The sequence below is a fragment of the Mesitornis unicolor genome, unplaced genomic scaffold, assembly GCF_000695765.1.
Source record: "Mesitornis unicolor isolate BGI_N332 unplaced genomic scaffold, ASM69576v1 scaffold51380, whole genome shotgun sequence".
Lineage (NCBI taxonomy): Eukaryota > Metazoa > Chordata > Aves > Mesitornithiformes > Mesitornithidae > Mesitornis > Mesitornis unicolor.
The window spans coordinates 1-12,424 of NW_010161368.1; the positions used below are offsets into that span (position 1 = coordinate 1).

Consider the following 12,424-nt stretch of genomic DNA (forward strand, 5'->3'; position numbering starts at 1 on the left):
ACGCAAAGCCGCGGCGGTCTATAAAAGCCCCCCGGGTAGGGAGGGGGTAGCAGCGGAGCGTAGGGGTAGAGGACAGCGGAACCATGGCCCAGTCCGTGTGGGGCTACGACAGCGATAACGGTGAGTGGGGGCTTGGGGCCGCCGGGCGATCAAGGCTGAGTCGGGGCGACATTTCCTTACTTTCCCCCCCTAGGACCTGACCGCTGGCATGAAAACTACCCCTTGGCCAAGGGAGACAAGCAGTCGCCCATTGAGATCAACAGCAAGGATGTGCGGCACGACTCTTCTCTGGCCCCTTGGCACGCCAGTTACGATCCTGGGGCAGCGAAAACCATCCTGAACAACGGGCGCACCTGCCGAGTTGTCTTCGACGACACTTTTGATCGATCAGGTCAGTTTTTTGGCTCAGCTTTTGGAGTTTGTTAGGAATTTAGGTTTGCAAAGCACTGAGAATAAAAACACATCCTGTGGTACCTGGCCTACCCAAGTGGCAGAGAAAAGTCATTTGGGTAGGTAAAAAAGGTGCTTTTGGAGTTTATTCTGGTGGATCTGGCCATGTTTAGGTCCACCATAGGTAGAACAGGGAGGCTGTAGATGCAGGGACACCCCTAAAATAAACAGGCTCAGCTGGAAGCTGGACTTTTCTTTCCCAAGTCTCCTGCTTCAGATGTGGACACTGCATCTTCTTTTGTGTAAGAAGAGAAAGCATCACCCAGAGGAGTTTAGTGTGTGCTCTGAGGCACTTCATGAATACAAAACTCGTGTGTTGCCACCGTGATCTTGATTTCTTCTGTCTGTATGGGAAGTCTTAAGATCCTCCACAGTCTGAGAAAGCTGTGAAAATAGCATTCATGAAAACAGTTTCTGGAAAACTATGAAATGGCTTTGTTATTTACTTGAGAGAGAACACTCTCATTTCTCTAAGTTAAATTGTTCACAACTTGATTCCAGAGGTGTATCAGTGTGTAGCCCTGAGTGCAGACAGGCAACTGCCCAAATGAATAATAAATTCACAATATTGTATAATGGGAAGACATCTCAAAAGCATGCAGTATTGATCAGTCCTTTGTCAAGACGGAAATCAATCTAATTAATGGAAAACAAAGTGACTTTCTATTGTATTTTTCTGCATCTGCTTTGATGACATTTGTATTGGGGTTCTGTTCTTAGTAAGCTATGTCACTATGAAATATTTCTGCAGTACACTGAAAGATCAGTCTTTCTCTTGTTTATCTTGATGAGATCATTGTTTCCTTGGACTTCTTTATTTGCCATTACAGCTACCTGTTATTGCTCCACATCTCACAGATGGAATCTAAACTATTTAGGACAGGGACCATCTCTTTGTTACTTATCTGTATGGTGCTTCAGTATTTATTACTGCAGTTTCTACACAGTGGCCTCAGACAAATCATAAATTGTGCTTTTCTTATAACTCGGAATGCTCTTCCACAGACACTGGATAAAATCAAGGCTATGACTGAAAGCATAGGAAGTAAACTGAGTATGAGCCTTTTCACATGGAGATCCTGCTCTGCCTTCTTTGCAGTTCCCTAAAGGCTGAAATGTTCAGACAGAGGCTGCTCAAGACCGTATTTGCCCAGGGAACTGTGTTGTAGAAAGACCCTGATTTGGCCAGGAAGTGTGCAGCCCTTGGTGTAGCCCTTCCTCTAAATCATCTTCCCTCCATTCCTTCCCTGCCTCTCCCCTCCCCATTGTCTCTGTTTTTCCTCTGGACACCGGTGTGCACGTTCACTCCCTGCTGCTCTTACTGACTTGCTGCAGGCTGCTGGACAGTAGTTTAGGACTCAAGTCTTTCACAGAGATGTGTCTGTTTGGAATCAGATACAATGTTTGACAGCTCTGAAAAGCCACATGAGAAAACATTTAATAAACATTTTATTACCTTCATTTGTTGGCTTCTGCGGTGGCAGCAGCTGAGGATAAGTCACAGTCACAGATCTGATTTTAATTAGAAAAAGAAATCTAGCTTGAAGATAGCCTTTTTTAATCTAATCACATGGTAAATTTTCCATGTTGAAAGAATTTATTTTTATGCTAGAGAGTGCTGTATACTGTTATGGAGTGCTGTTTCCAAGTGCTTCACATTATTAGAGCTCTGGAAAGGTCCACCTGAAAGAAATGACTGCTAAATGAGTTTCCAAATTTGATATTGATCTAGCTTGTAAATGTAGGTAGATCACATAAATTCAGCTCCTGAAAGATCTTGCCTCCCATTGATTCCAGCATGAAATGGCAAGCAAATACTTGTGAGGATTTGGGCCTTAGAGTCTATGCCTTATATTTTCCTACATTCAAAAGTGAATTATTATTATTATTATGATTAATATTATGATTAATATTATAATAATAATAATTTTCCATTGAAGTCTTCTACAGAAGGCTTACTCAATACTGTATTGAGTTAGTTGTGACTATTTATTTATGTATGAACAAAATCAAAAAATAAGAGGAACTGCATGCCTAAAACTCAACACAGCTTTGTTTCTGCCCCTCAATGGCTGTGACACCTACCAACTAAAAAGAGAAACTGTAAAGTTAAACCTCTTTCTCTGTGTAGGTATTCTAATACATATGATATCAAGAATTAATTTGAGACCATTGGGCACAAGAGGATTTAACTATTATTTCAATGTTAACTTTGAACTTCAAAGCTATTGGTAGACATTCAAACTTGAATGCTATTTAAACAAGTGCTTCTGGCACTGCAGTTGTGAGCTGCATTATCAGCTTTCTGTGTAAGGAAACATGTCACATTCCTGCCTTAGGTAATGAATGAAAAATACATTTGAGAGCTTATCCTCTAAGCAGTCCCTGCTCAAAAGAATTCCCAAATTGAAAGAGCAGGTGTGATGTTCTGAAAGCCAGAGTTGATGTAAACCGTCAGACTGATGCATGGTCAGCATTATTTGGCTAAGAACAACAGAAATAATAGCTTCTTAGTTTGTTTCATTGGTGGCAAAGTTAAGTGTGGGCTACAGCTTTTGCTTGCTCAAGAACACTTTCCTAACTCATTTGACTGAACTTTCTTGTCTTCCCTCACTTTCAAGAAATAAATATTTTTTAATTTTTTTTTAGAAGCAACAAGCTATGCTGTAACCATTGTGTAGTTGTCTGAACTGTAAAAGGTGTGCTGGTCACAGAATAGAGGTATGCTTCAAAGCACCTCTGGGTTAATTTTGCAGTCCTATCCCCAGCCATTTCACAACAGACCATTTCTTGACAAGAATCATCTGTGAACACCTTCCTTCTCTCTCCACATCAGGAGCTATAGCATGTCCACTTGCCCAGAGAAAAGGGGCTTGTTGGGCAGATGAGGTTTGATTCTGTGCTTGACTCACAGCAGCTTCCACAGTTTCCTCATCGACCAGGGCTCTTCCTGAGTGATTGTTAACAGAGTCCAGCCCCAATCTTGTCAACTGGTGATTGTTGTGACCCCAGTTGCAACCAGCTGGATTTACAAGAGGTGCTCCACACTTTTGAAGTATGGGTCCCCATTCAGTGAATGTGCATGTCAGCGCTCTGTAGACTCGTGCTGATGCAGGTTATCAATTGCAGTGCTGAGAGGGGGGCCTCTCACCGGAGCCTACAGACTGCGTCAGCTTCACTTCCACTGGGGTTCCTCTGATGATCACGGCTCCGAGCATGTTATAGATGGGGTGAAACATGCCGCAGAGGTAGGACTTATTTTTAATAGTAGTATTCAGTACTAACTGGCATTTGACTGTTTGTGTATCTGAACAGATCAAGCGTTTTCCCTTTTGTAAGTATTTAGCTACGGATTTTTCTCATAAAATCTGTCAATGAGACTTGTGAATATTCATCAGCATGCAGTCAGATCAATTGGATCTGCCAACAAATGTATCTTTGCAAGTGTACACTAACATGCAGTTTGCTTCTTCAAGCAAGAGTGTTTGCTGGTAATTTAGAATGCTTTAAAAATATTTGGGACAAACCGCTCTGTTATTTCTGAACAGAAATATCTGTTTCCTGCTGGTTTGGGTTTTTTATTTGGCTTTTAGCCATTTCTGGTATAACTTGAATTAGTAAATTGGTTTCAGAAAGCATTACTAATGAATAGAAGAACTTGCTAAACAAACATTTGATAAACTGACATTCAAAATTAGATCCACCTTAAAACTGATTCAGAGTGGTAGAGAGTATCTTCTGATTTCTGAACATCTGTGCTTTAAAATGTCTGTGTTTATTTTTGAGAACTATGGAAAACAGATGTTTGTGTTTGTTTTTTTAATATAAACTACTGCACTATTGTTGTCCAGATTTGCTAAAATTAATGGCTGCTTTAGGCCCTGAAGGCTTCTACAGATAATAAATATAAGTGAATTCACTTTTGATGCTAGTGAATTACTAGCAAATGCTACTTCCTTCCCCCCTGAGAACAGGTTCAAAATATATGCCTACACTTAAAAAAAGTTTGCAGTAGTGTTTTTGTGTCTTCAACTTATTACTTAAGGTGCAGAGGTTACAGGGGCTCTGCCCCTGTAGGGGCAATAGGAGAAAATTCAGGCAGGTCTTTTGCAGGGTTGGTGTGCACAGACATTGCAGAGATGACTGTGGGTGATGGTTTGGGGTTTTTTTCCTATTCCTTAGCCACAGACAAACTATGCTAGTGTTCTACTTTCTGTGGCTGATTAAACAGACAAATTATGCTACCTCAAGCTATTTCTTGGTTAGTCCAAGCACAGACTTTTGTTTGCAGTACTCTTGATACTTATTAACAGGAAAAGAACAGGGCTTGGGGCAACCTGGTCTAGTGGGAGGTATCCCTGCCCATGCCAGGGGGTTGGACTTGGTAATCTTTAAGTTCTCTTCCAACCTAAACCATTCTATGATTCTATGAAATTGTGCTAGAATGCAACCAAAGATATATGGCTACTCTACCTTCATCCTTAGCAATGGCATCCTTATCCTCAAGAGAAAAGAATCAGAGATCAATTTAATTTATATTCAAGGCAAATTATTTTGTTATTTTAAATATATGTTACTGTGCTTAAAAAAATGTTTAAAATTTGCATTCAAAATACGCACCAGACTCCTATTTTTTTTTGTATGCTTCTGTGTATGCTTCCACACATTACTTGTTTTGAGATTTCACACATTACTTGTTTTGAGATTCCACACTGCTGATTGCAGCATTTGTAGCAATATGTAGGAGCCAGAGATTCTCTGGAAGGAGATGTAAAAATGTGAAATATATCCTGAATTTATAGCATTGTTGAAAGTAGAAATGAGAAGAAATGCCAGGTTACTATCTCCACTCCTTTCCAATACAATGTGCTGAGAGTAGTAAGAGATACAAAACAATGCTGCATGCACGACATACAACCCAGTGTAAATCCTTGAGCTGATACTTGCATAACCTGAAGATCTAAAAATCTACTTGAGATAAGTGCATGTCAGTAGGTGTTTTATGCACTGCATGTGTGCATGTCATGTGCTTGGGTTAAACTGTTTATAGCTGCATTGTCTGATTAATTTTTAAATGTATTGTGTGGTAAACTCCATTTACTTTATGCTTTAATTAAATGCAAAATGTTGCTTTATAGACAATGTGAGCATATGGAAGCATAGGAACTGAAATAGGAAATACGTATAATTTTCTTGTTCATGTCCATTCCTTTACTTCCTGTGTATTGGATACTTTTCTTAATTTAGTATAAAAGCTTGTAAGATTGTTCTGTTGGCAATTTCTTGCATTTATAACTGAGGTTTAATTGATTTTTAGTTACATATGGTTCACTGGAATCCAAAACATGGTAATTATGCTGGAGCTTTGAAACAACCTGATGGTGTGGCAGTTGTGGGCATTTTTCTGCAAGTAAGTGGCAAATATTCAGTCTTTATAATTTTCTGGATTTTTCACCTTTCTCCAGTGTCAGGGGAAGAGTTCCCATCATTTTTTTCCTACACTGCGTCATTTTACAGGAAAACATTCAAATTGATGCACAGCCTGAAGTCACACATGTCTTTGGGCCCTCCAGATTCCATGCACTAACACGTTCAGGGCTGACTTCTGACACCATTCGTGGCACCAGTAGCACATTCCACGGGTGGTATTGAACAAGAGACACACAGCTTCAAACCTGGGACTCTTGCTAACTTTGTCTCTGATAGCTGACCAGCTCTTTGCTGTGGTGTGCGCTCAGTGAGGTGGACAGGCTGCGTAGGAAGAGTGTTTCCTCCTGCCCCTTGTCTGTGAGCAGGTGTTGCATCTGCCTGTCAGCGAGGTTACATTGACTGATTCCCTTCCTTGATCTCTTGCTAATCCCCACGTAAGCTGGGAATCAAAAGGAGTTCAACAAATCTGCTCCAAAAAGAAAGAATTGGTGGCAAAAGAAGTTCACTGAACATTTTGACCTTGAAATACATCAGCTTCATAACAAAATAATACTGTACTGCTAGTTTCCAACTGATTTTTTCATAAACTTCAATAGAAAGAAAGCAATCCTAGTATCAAATCTGCATGTGGTCTAGGACACCTAGAAACACTATCAGGCAGTCAACCTAATAGTGATAAATTGTGCAAACTTCAGCTATGTAGCTGTCATTTTACCTGCAGGTGGGCACTTCAGCTTGAACACAGAGAACAGCTCTTGTTTTAATGCTTTATCACTAGTAAGCTGCATTTGTACAAGCTATAGCAAGTGGATGTAATTAATTTTGCCACAGTGTGGCTGGACAGGCTAGATCCAGTGTCTTTTTAATTGTATTATATTGTGAGCCAGCCTAACCTTTTTTTCTTGTGGTTAGTTTAAACTGAAAGTTACAGAAGATCAGCACCTGCCCAGATTCTTCTCTATGACTGTGTCCTTCAATTATTCTTCCTTTGTCATTTCTTTGGGTCTATTTTAGACTAAAGCTTTATGTTGTAAAACACAACTTATAAAGTATGATGTTGTGTTCCTATGAACCATGCTAAGGTCAGCTAAAAGGTCTAGAAAAGTAAGTGGTACCACTGTATCTTCTCTGGCCTTCTTTCTCTGTTTCCTTCTTGCTCTTCAGCATAGGAGCCATTGATTTGCCCTGGGTTTGTCATGTTCCATGACTGGGTTTTTAGGTATTGCTAAAATAGAGACTATCTATTTTGAAACTAGACATGACAACAACAGCATGTCATGTGCATACTATCTTCACCCTTCTGGGATGCAGAGCCATGTCTAAGCTTTTGGAGGTGCTGAACGTCATGAACACAAACAATAAAGTGACCCCATAGCTTGAGGAGGTCATAACATGAATTTAATCATAAGTCTTATATCAAGTCTGACCTGACTGCCTATGTGCTGCAGAGTGTTTGAAGTGCCTGCAGGAACTCCAGCTCTTCAGACTATCAACATTTTGCTGAGCGTTCATACATCTCACAGTGGTCGTGGGTTGCTTTCAAATGAGGAGCTGAGGGCTAGGCCCTGGAGGATGTAGATGACACTGTCTGAGCATGCAGTTTGTTCCTCAGACAGTGGGAAATGCCTTGTAGAGTCCCTCAATGCATTTTAAAATGTAAAGGCAATTACTTGAATTTGCTATTCTGGATGTTCTTTTAACAGTCATACTTTGTGTCAGTCTGTACCGGATGCTCTGAAAGTACTGCCTAACTTGACAGATGGGATGTACTGAATTTCTTTCAAATACTGTGGAATATGATGAAAAAATGTAGTACTTGTGCTTTGCATTCCAGGTTGGAAAAAATCCCAAACCAGAGATGAAGAGAATCCTTGAAGAAATTGATAACATTAAGACCAAGGTATCAAAACCTTTTTTGTGATGTGATGTAGTTGAAAAGCAGCAGAAGCAGAAATTGGAAGTTCAGACTCACTTTTTGGCATCAGTCTGATACCTAACTGAGCACAAGAGGTGATACATTGGACTGTGGAGCAAGACACTTGCTTTTAGTTAAGTAAACATAATAATTCCTCACTTCTGTAAATATTTTTGTTGTAGAGGATTTTGTATCAATTCTGGCATGCACAATTGATAGTCTTATTGATACTGCTCCGTAAAAATATGCTAGTGTGCACATACCAAGAAATTAAAAGCTTTTTTAATTTGAGGACAGCAGTGGCCAAGACAAATGCATATAATTGAGTCAGAAATTATTTAATATCATTATTTATCCTTAACCTCTGGGTATACTTTAGCCATTCTACTTGATGATAAGCTTTATCATCTTAATGATGATAAAAGAAAAGGCACTTTTTAATTTGACATTTAACATACCACCAGATCATCAGGACTGAACTTTACAAATTTTGTAAGCATTTTCTTCCAAGTTTAGTGGCATTTCCTGCATTTAATGTATGTATGTACTGATGTGCAGGTCTGAGCCTGAAATCCATTCCTCACTCAGAGTCATACTAATTTTTTTTCAGCCTTTTCTTAGTCTTCAGATACAATGCAGTTCTTTCTGCTGAAGGAACTGAAGATAATTTTTTGGCCATTTACGCAGAGAAGAGTTTTGTCACAGTTACTAAAACGTTGATCAATCACTCTAAGAATCACTGTGTCATACAGTGATGACAAGATGACAGTGATATCCACTCCATTACATTCTCTCTGAGACTGCCAAACTGGAGATTTTATGACTTCTAAAAGAAAAGGAAAAAAAAAAAGTCTGATTTCCCACATACAGATATTCTCTGTAGTGGTTCTGGAAAAAGTAACAGTTGAAAAAAAGCAGAGAAAGATATGTGTGTATGCAGACAACCACATCTCGTACTTTGTCTTACTTTCTTTCCTGTCATCACATGCATTTTACCATGATTACTTATTTTTTAGGAAAAAATTAATGGATGGTATCATTTATCACACGTGGCAGTTTCAATTGCTATGATGCATTACAGGCAGAGGAATTTCTTGGACACTGTACTGTGTTTACTGAAAAAGCACAATTTTGTTTGTGAAGTTATTTGCAAACCCATATTGAACTTACAGAATAATTTTATCAGGAAGATACATTTGGAGTCTTGATGTTATTTTTTCTACCCATATCTTGTGAAAGGATGTGTGGAAAAGATGTCAGCTCCTCCCATTGCACTTTGTAGGGTAACAGTCTGTTCCCATGTAAAGAAGATTCTGCATGGTAAGAGAAGGAATTAGGAAGAATAGATTTTGCTTTCCAGAACTGCATCCTAAATATCAGTAAAGAACTGAACTTTGTCGTTTAGTTGTTGTTGCCTGAGGGGACAAGGAAGTCTCATCACAGTCCAGTGGAGATCTTGAGTATCTTGAGTATCTTATTCGGTGGAAAAGAAAAACTTATGAGGAAATGTTGTCTGGTGTCTGCTGTTCTGCCTTGTCCGGTGATAATCACCTTTAGTTGTGAGACTTCCAGGTTCCAGCACTCTTTCAGGAAATATTTTAATTTTTTACATTAATGTAATAGTGCCAACAAAAAGATTGAGAGTGTCACCATGACAATGTAATTAGAGCTCATTTGGGAGGAGAGAGATGCAGATTTTAATTCCTTCAGATAGAGGAGAAGACTGTAACGAATCTGGGATAAATGCTTGGGCACTGCTGTATTGAATAAAAAGGGTACCAGTACCTGCAGTGCCACAGCCTTTAACTGCTATCCGAAGTGACCCAAAATAAAACAAAATTTCTGCAACTCCAGAATGTAACAATGAATTTGCCCGTACAATTCAGGTTGTAATTTCTTTTAATTTATTAACAACATCAAAATGTCAGTTGTTACTAATTGCAGGTCAAATGCTTGACAGGAAGAAAAGGAGATTGATTTCTGCCGTGAATCTTGGTATTTAATTTCTTGTTTTATAATAATACAGATGCTGACGTCTTTGAAGATGCATATCCCTAGAGTTACTGCAGATAAGTATTTTTTGTTTCTCTAAGGGGAAAGAGGCTCCTTTTCAGCACTTCGATCCTTCAATTCTTTTCCCCAAATCTCGGGACTACTGGACCTACCATGGTTCGTTCACTACACCCCCCTGTGAGGAGTGCATCACTTGGATTCTCTTGAGGGAGCCAATTGAAGTCAGCTCAGATCAGGTAAACTCCAGCTACCTCTGCTGCTCCTTTACGAGTTCTCAGCAGTGTCTGGGCCTGTCCATGTGATGATTTGCAAGCCTGATGTTACCTTGCATTTTTTGATAAGGAAAGCTTTGACTGAGGACTTAAAAGAAATGGTCTGCAGAACAGACTGTTGAAATGGACTGTAAAACCTGACTTTGAGAATCAGACTCTCTTCCTGGACACCTCCTGGAACAGCTTTAGCAGGAATTTTCTTGGGATTCTGAAAAACTTGTGTAGGTAGAAGTGCCCTTGAACCACAAAATTCAGCCATCACAGCAGCCTCGGTTCATTCTCTGTGCCTCAGCACGAAGTGGCAAGTAAGACTAACATATACCTGGTTTTCCAGTTTAAGAAATTGCTAGTCCAGGTCTTGATCTCCTAAGAGCTGTCAGTGAGAAAGATCAAACTAGCTAGACCCCACAAACCTGATTGTTACTACAAATTAATGTACTAATTGTATTCCTATAGCTCAACTATACATTGACACAGGAAAAAGAATAGAGAGCCAGTCTGAATAACGTGACCTTGTTTTTTAGTTCTTGTGTTAAAACTTGTGGTTATTTATACTACTTTCTGCTTCAGCAGTAAAAGTCATGGTATAGCCTTTTTACTAATTTGGCTATTTTCAGAACAGATTTATTTTGCATTCTGATGAAAGGATATCAATTAACAAAGCAACACTGAATTTAAATTAATTTGGAGAACAACTGTGTGCTGAATTAATGATTGAACTTAATAATCCAATTGGCATACATTTCTCTGTCCCACAGAACAAAATACGAACTCCTCCAGACCAGCTTTTTCTATCAGACTACCTTTCATAGACTTAGATGTCCATCCTCCTTCACAGGTAGCCACATTTTCACAAGTGATTTGACTGCAGTCCAGCTCCAGCAGGATTGCAGGAGGCCCATACTCTTTTTCCACATTGGGTGTGGGTCAGGGAAAAATCCAAAAGAAGCCAAAGCAAGGGTCAGATGATGTTCTGTGAATCCACACTGTTCTGTGGATGAAGAGTGCAAAGATCCACAGAAACGTTAGCTGTTGGGCCGCACTTATCTCTGCCAATAACCTCTACCAGTATGCTTGTCAGTATGCTTGTCATATAAGAAAGTTCCTTTTCTGCCTCAGAGTTTGCTTTAGGCATCAAGGTCCACACTGCTTCCAGGTGAATTCACACGGACACTAATTTTTCTTCCATGCAGATGGCGAAGCTCCGTAGCCTTTCCAAGAACGGTGAGAACGAACCTGTGAACCCACTGGTTGATAACTGGCGTCCACCTCAGCCTGTGAAGGGCAGGATAGTGAAAGCCTCGTTCAAGTGAAGTCTCAAGTCTCACTATGCTGAACCTGAGTGAGAAAATTCCTGCATCGCAAAGTGTAGTTAGTTTTTGCTGTCTACTGCTTTTCTTCTGGATCCAGATCTGTGTTTCTCAGCTTGAAATTCTGAGTGGTAAAACTGAATCTGATTTTGAAAGCAGAAAAAAATACTGTATGCAAATACTAACCTTAATAAGGAAATGTGAGATAAACGTGGTTCTTGACCACAAATGCCTCAGCATTTGTGATAGTGTCACATCTCTGCTGTGTTCTTGGAAGAAAAATGGTCTCAGTTTCAGTATTTAAAATTAATTTCAAAGGAAATTTAGTAAAGGCAGAAAAAATGAACCAGTTGTTCAGGAAAGTAAAAATAACAGTGGGTCAACAGTACATGAACAGGAGGTTAAACACCTGCTCCTACAGCATCTCTAGCAGTAATCTTCCTCAGATATCACATCTCCAGTGTGAACATCCAAGGAATAAGTTTCTCTTCACCATACCAGATTTTTCCTTCCCTCTCTTGTTCATAGTTTGTTATCTAACAACAGCGTTAGATTAGTATTCAGGGACTACAATCAGGTGTATTCAGCTTCTGTGTGTGCAGAAGAAAAGATACCCTGCTGTCGTTTCAGCGTTTGCTGTCTTTGCCATGTCCTGCTGCTGCCCATTGATCTTTTCTTCTTTCACTGCTGCTGTTACTTCTCCCATTCAGCTGCAGAGTGCTGCTGGTACCATGTTGCCTTGCATTTAGTGTGAGCAGCTTTAGGATTGCTGAGGGGGAAGTGCCTTTCTTCTGCTGCTCTATGTTACCTTCCAGAATGATAGATTTTTAATTTTGATGCTCTGCTTGTTTGGCTTGTGGTTTGTTTTTTTATTATTATTTTTGACATCTTAGTCTACATATTAATGATTTCACTTACTAGAGATTTTGTTGCATATGGAGAGGGTCTTTGTGGATGACTCATATGCGTCACTTGTCTTCACCACTACTGAAAAATCCAGGATAAGTCACCTAAATGTTTGTTTATTGTGACTC

The 12,424-nt window shown here is 39.6% G+C and overlaps 1 protein-coding gene across 1 annotated transcript; it reads left to right on the forward strand.

Annotated features, from left to right (window-relative positions):
* The first annotated feature begins 69 nt into the window (after nucleotides 1–69).
* LOC104533843 (carbonic anhydrase 3-like) lies at nucleotides 70–11,393 on the forward strand. The gene is made up of 7 exons (XM_010192560.1): nucleotides 70–120; nucleotides 194–391; nucleotides 3,580–3,698; nucleotides 5,768–5,860; nucleotides 7,715–7,780; nucleotides 9,889–10,044; nucleotides 11,274–11,393. The coding sequence occupies exons 1-7, from the start codon at nucleotides 84–86 to the stop codon at nucleotides 11,391–11,393; spliced, it is 789 nt and encodes a 262-aa protein (XP_010190862.1). The 5' UTR covers nucleotides 70–83.
* Nucleotides 11,394–12,424: the final 1,031 nt, after the last annotated feature.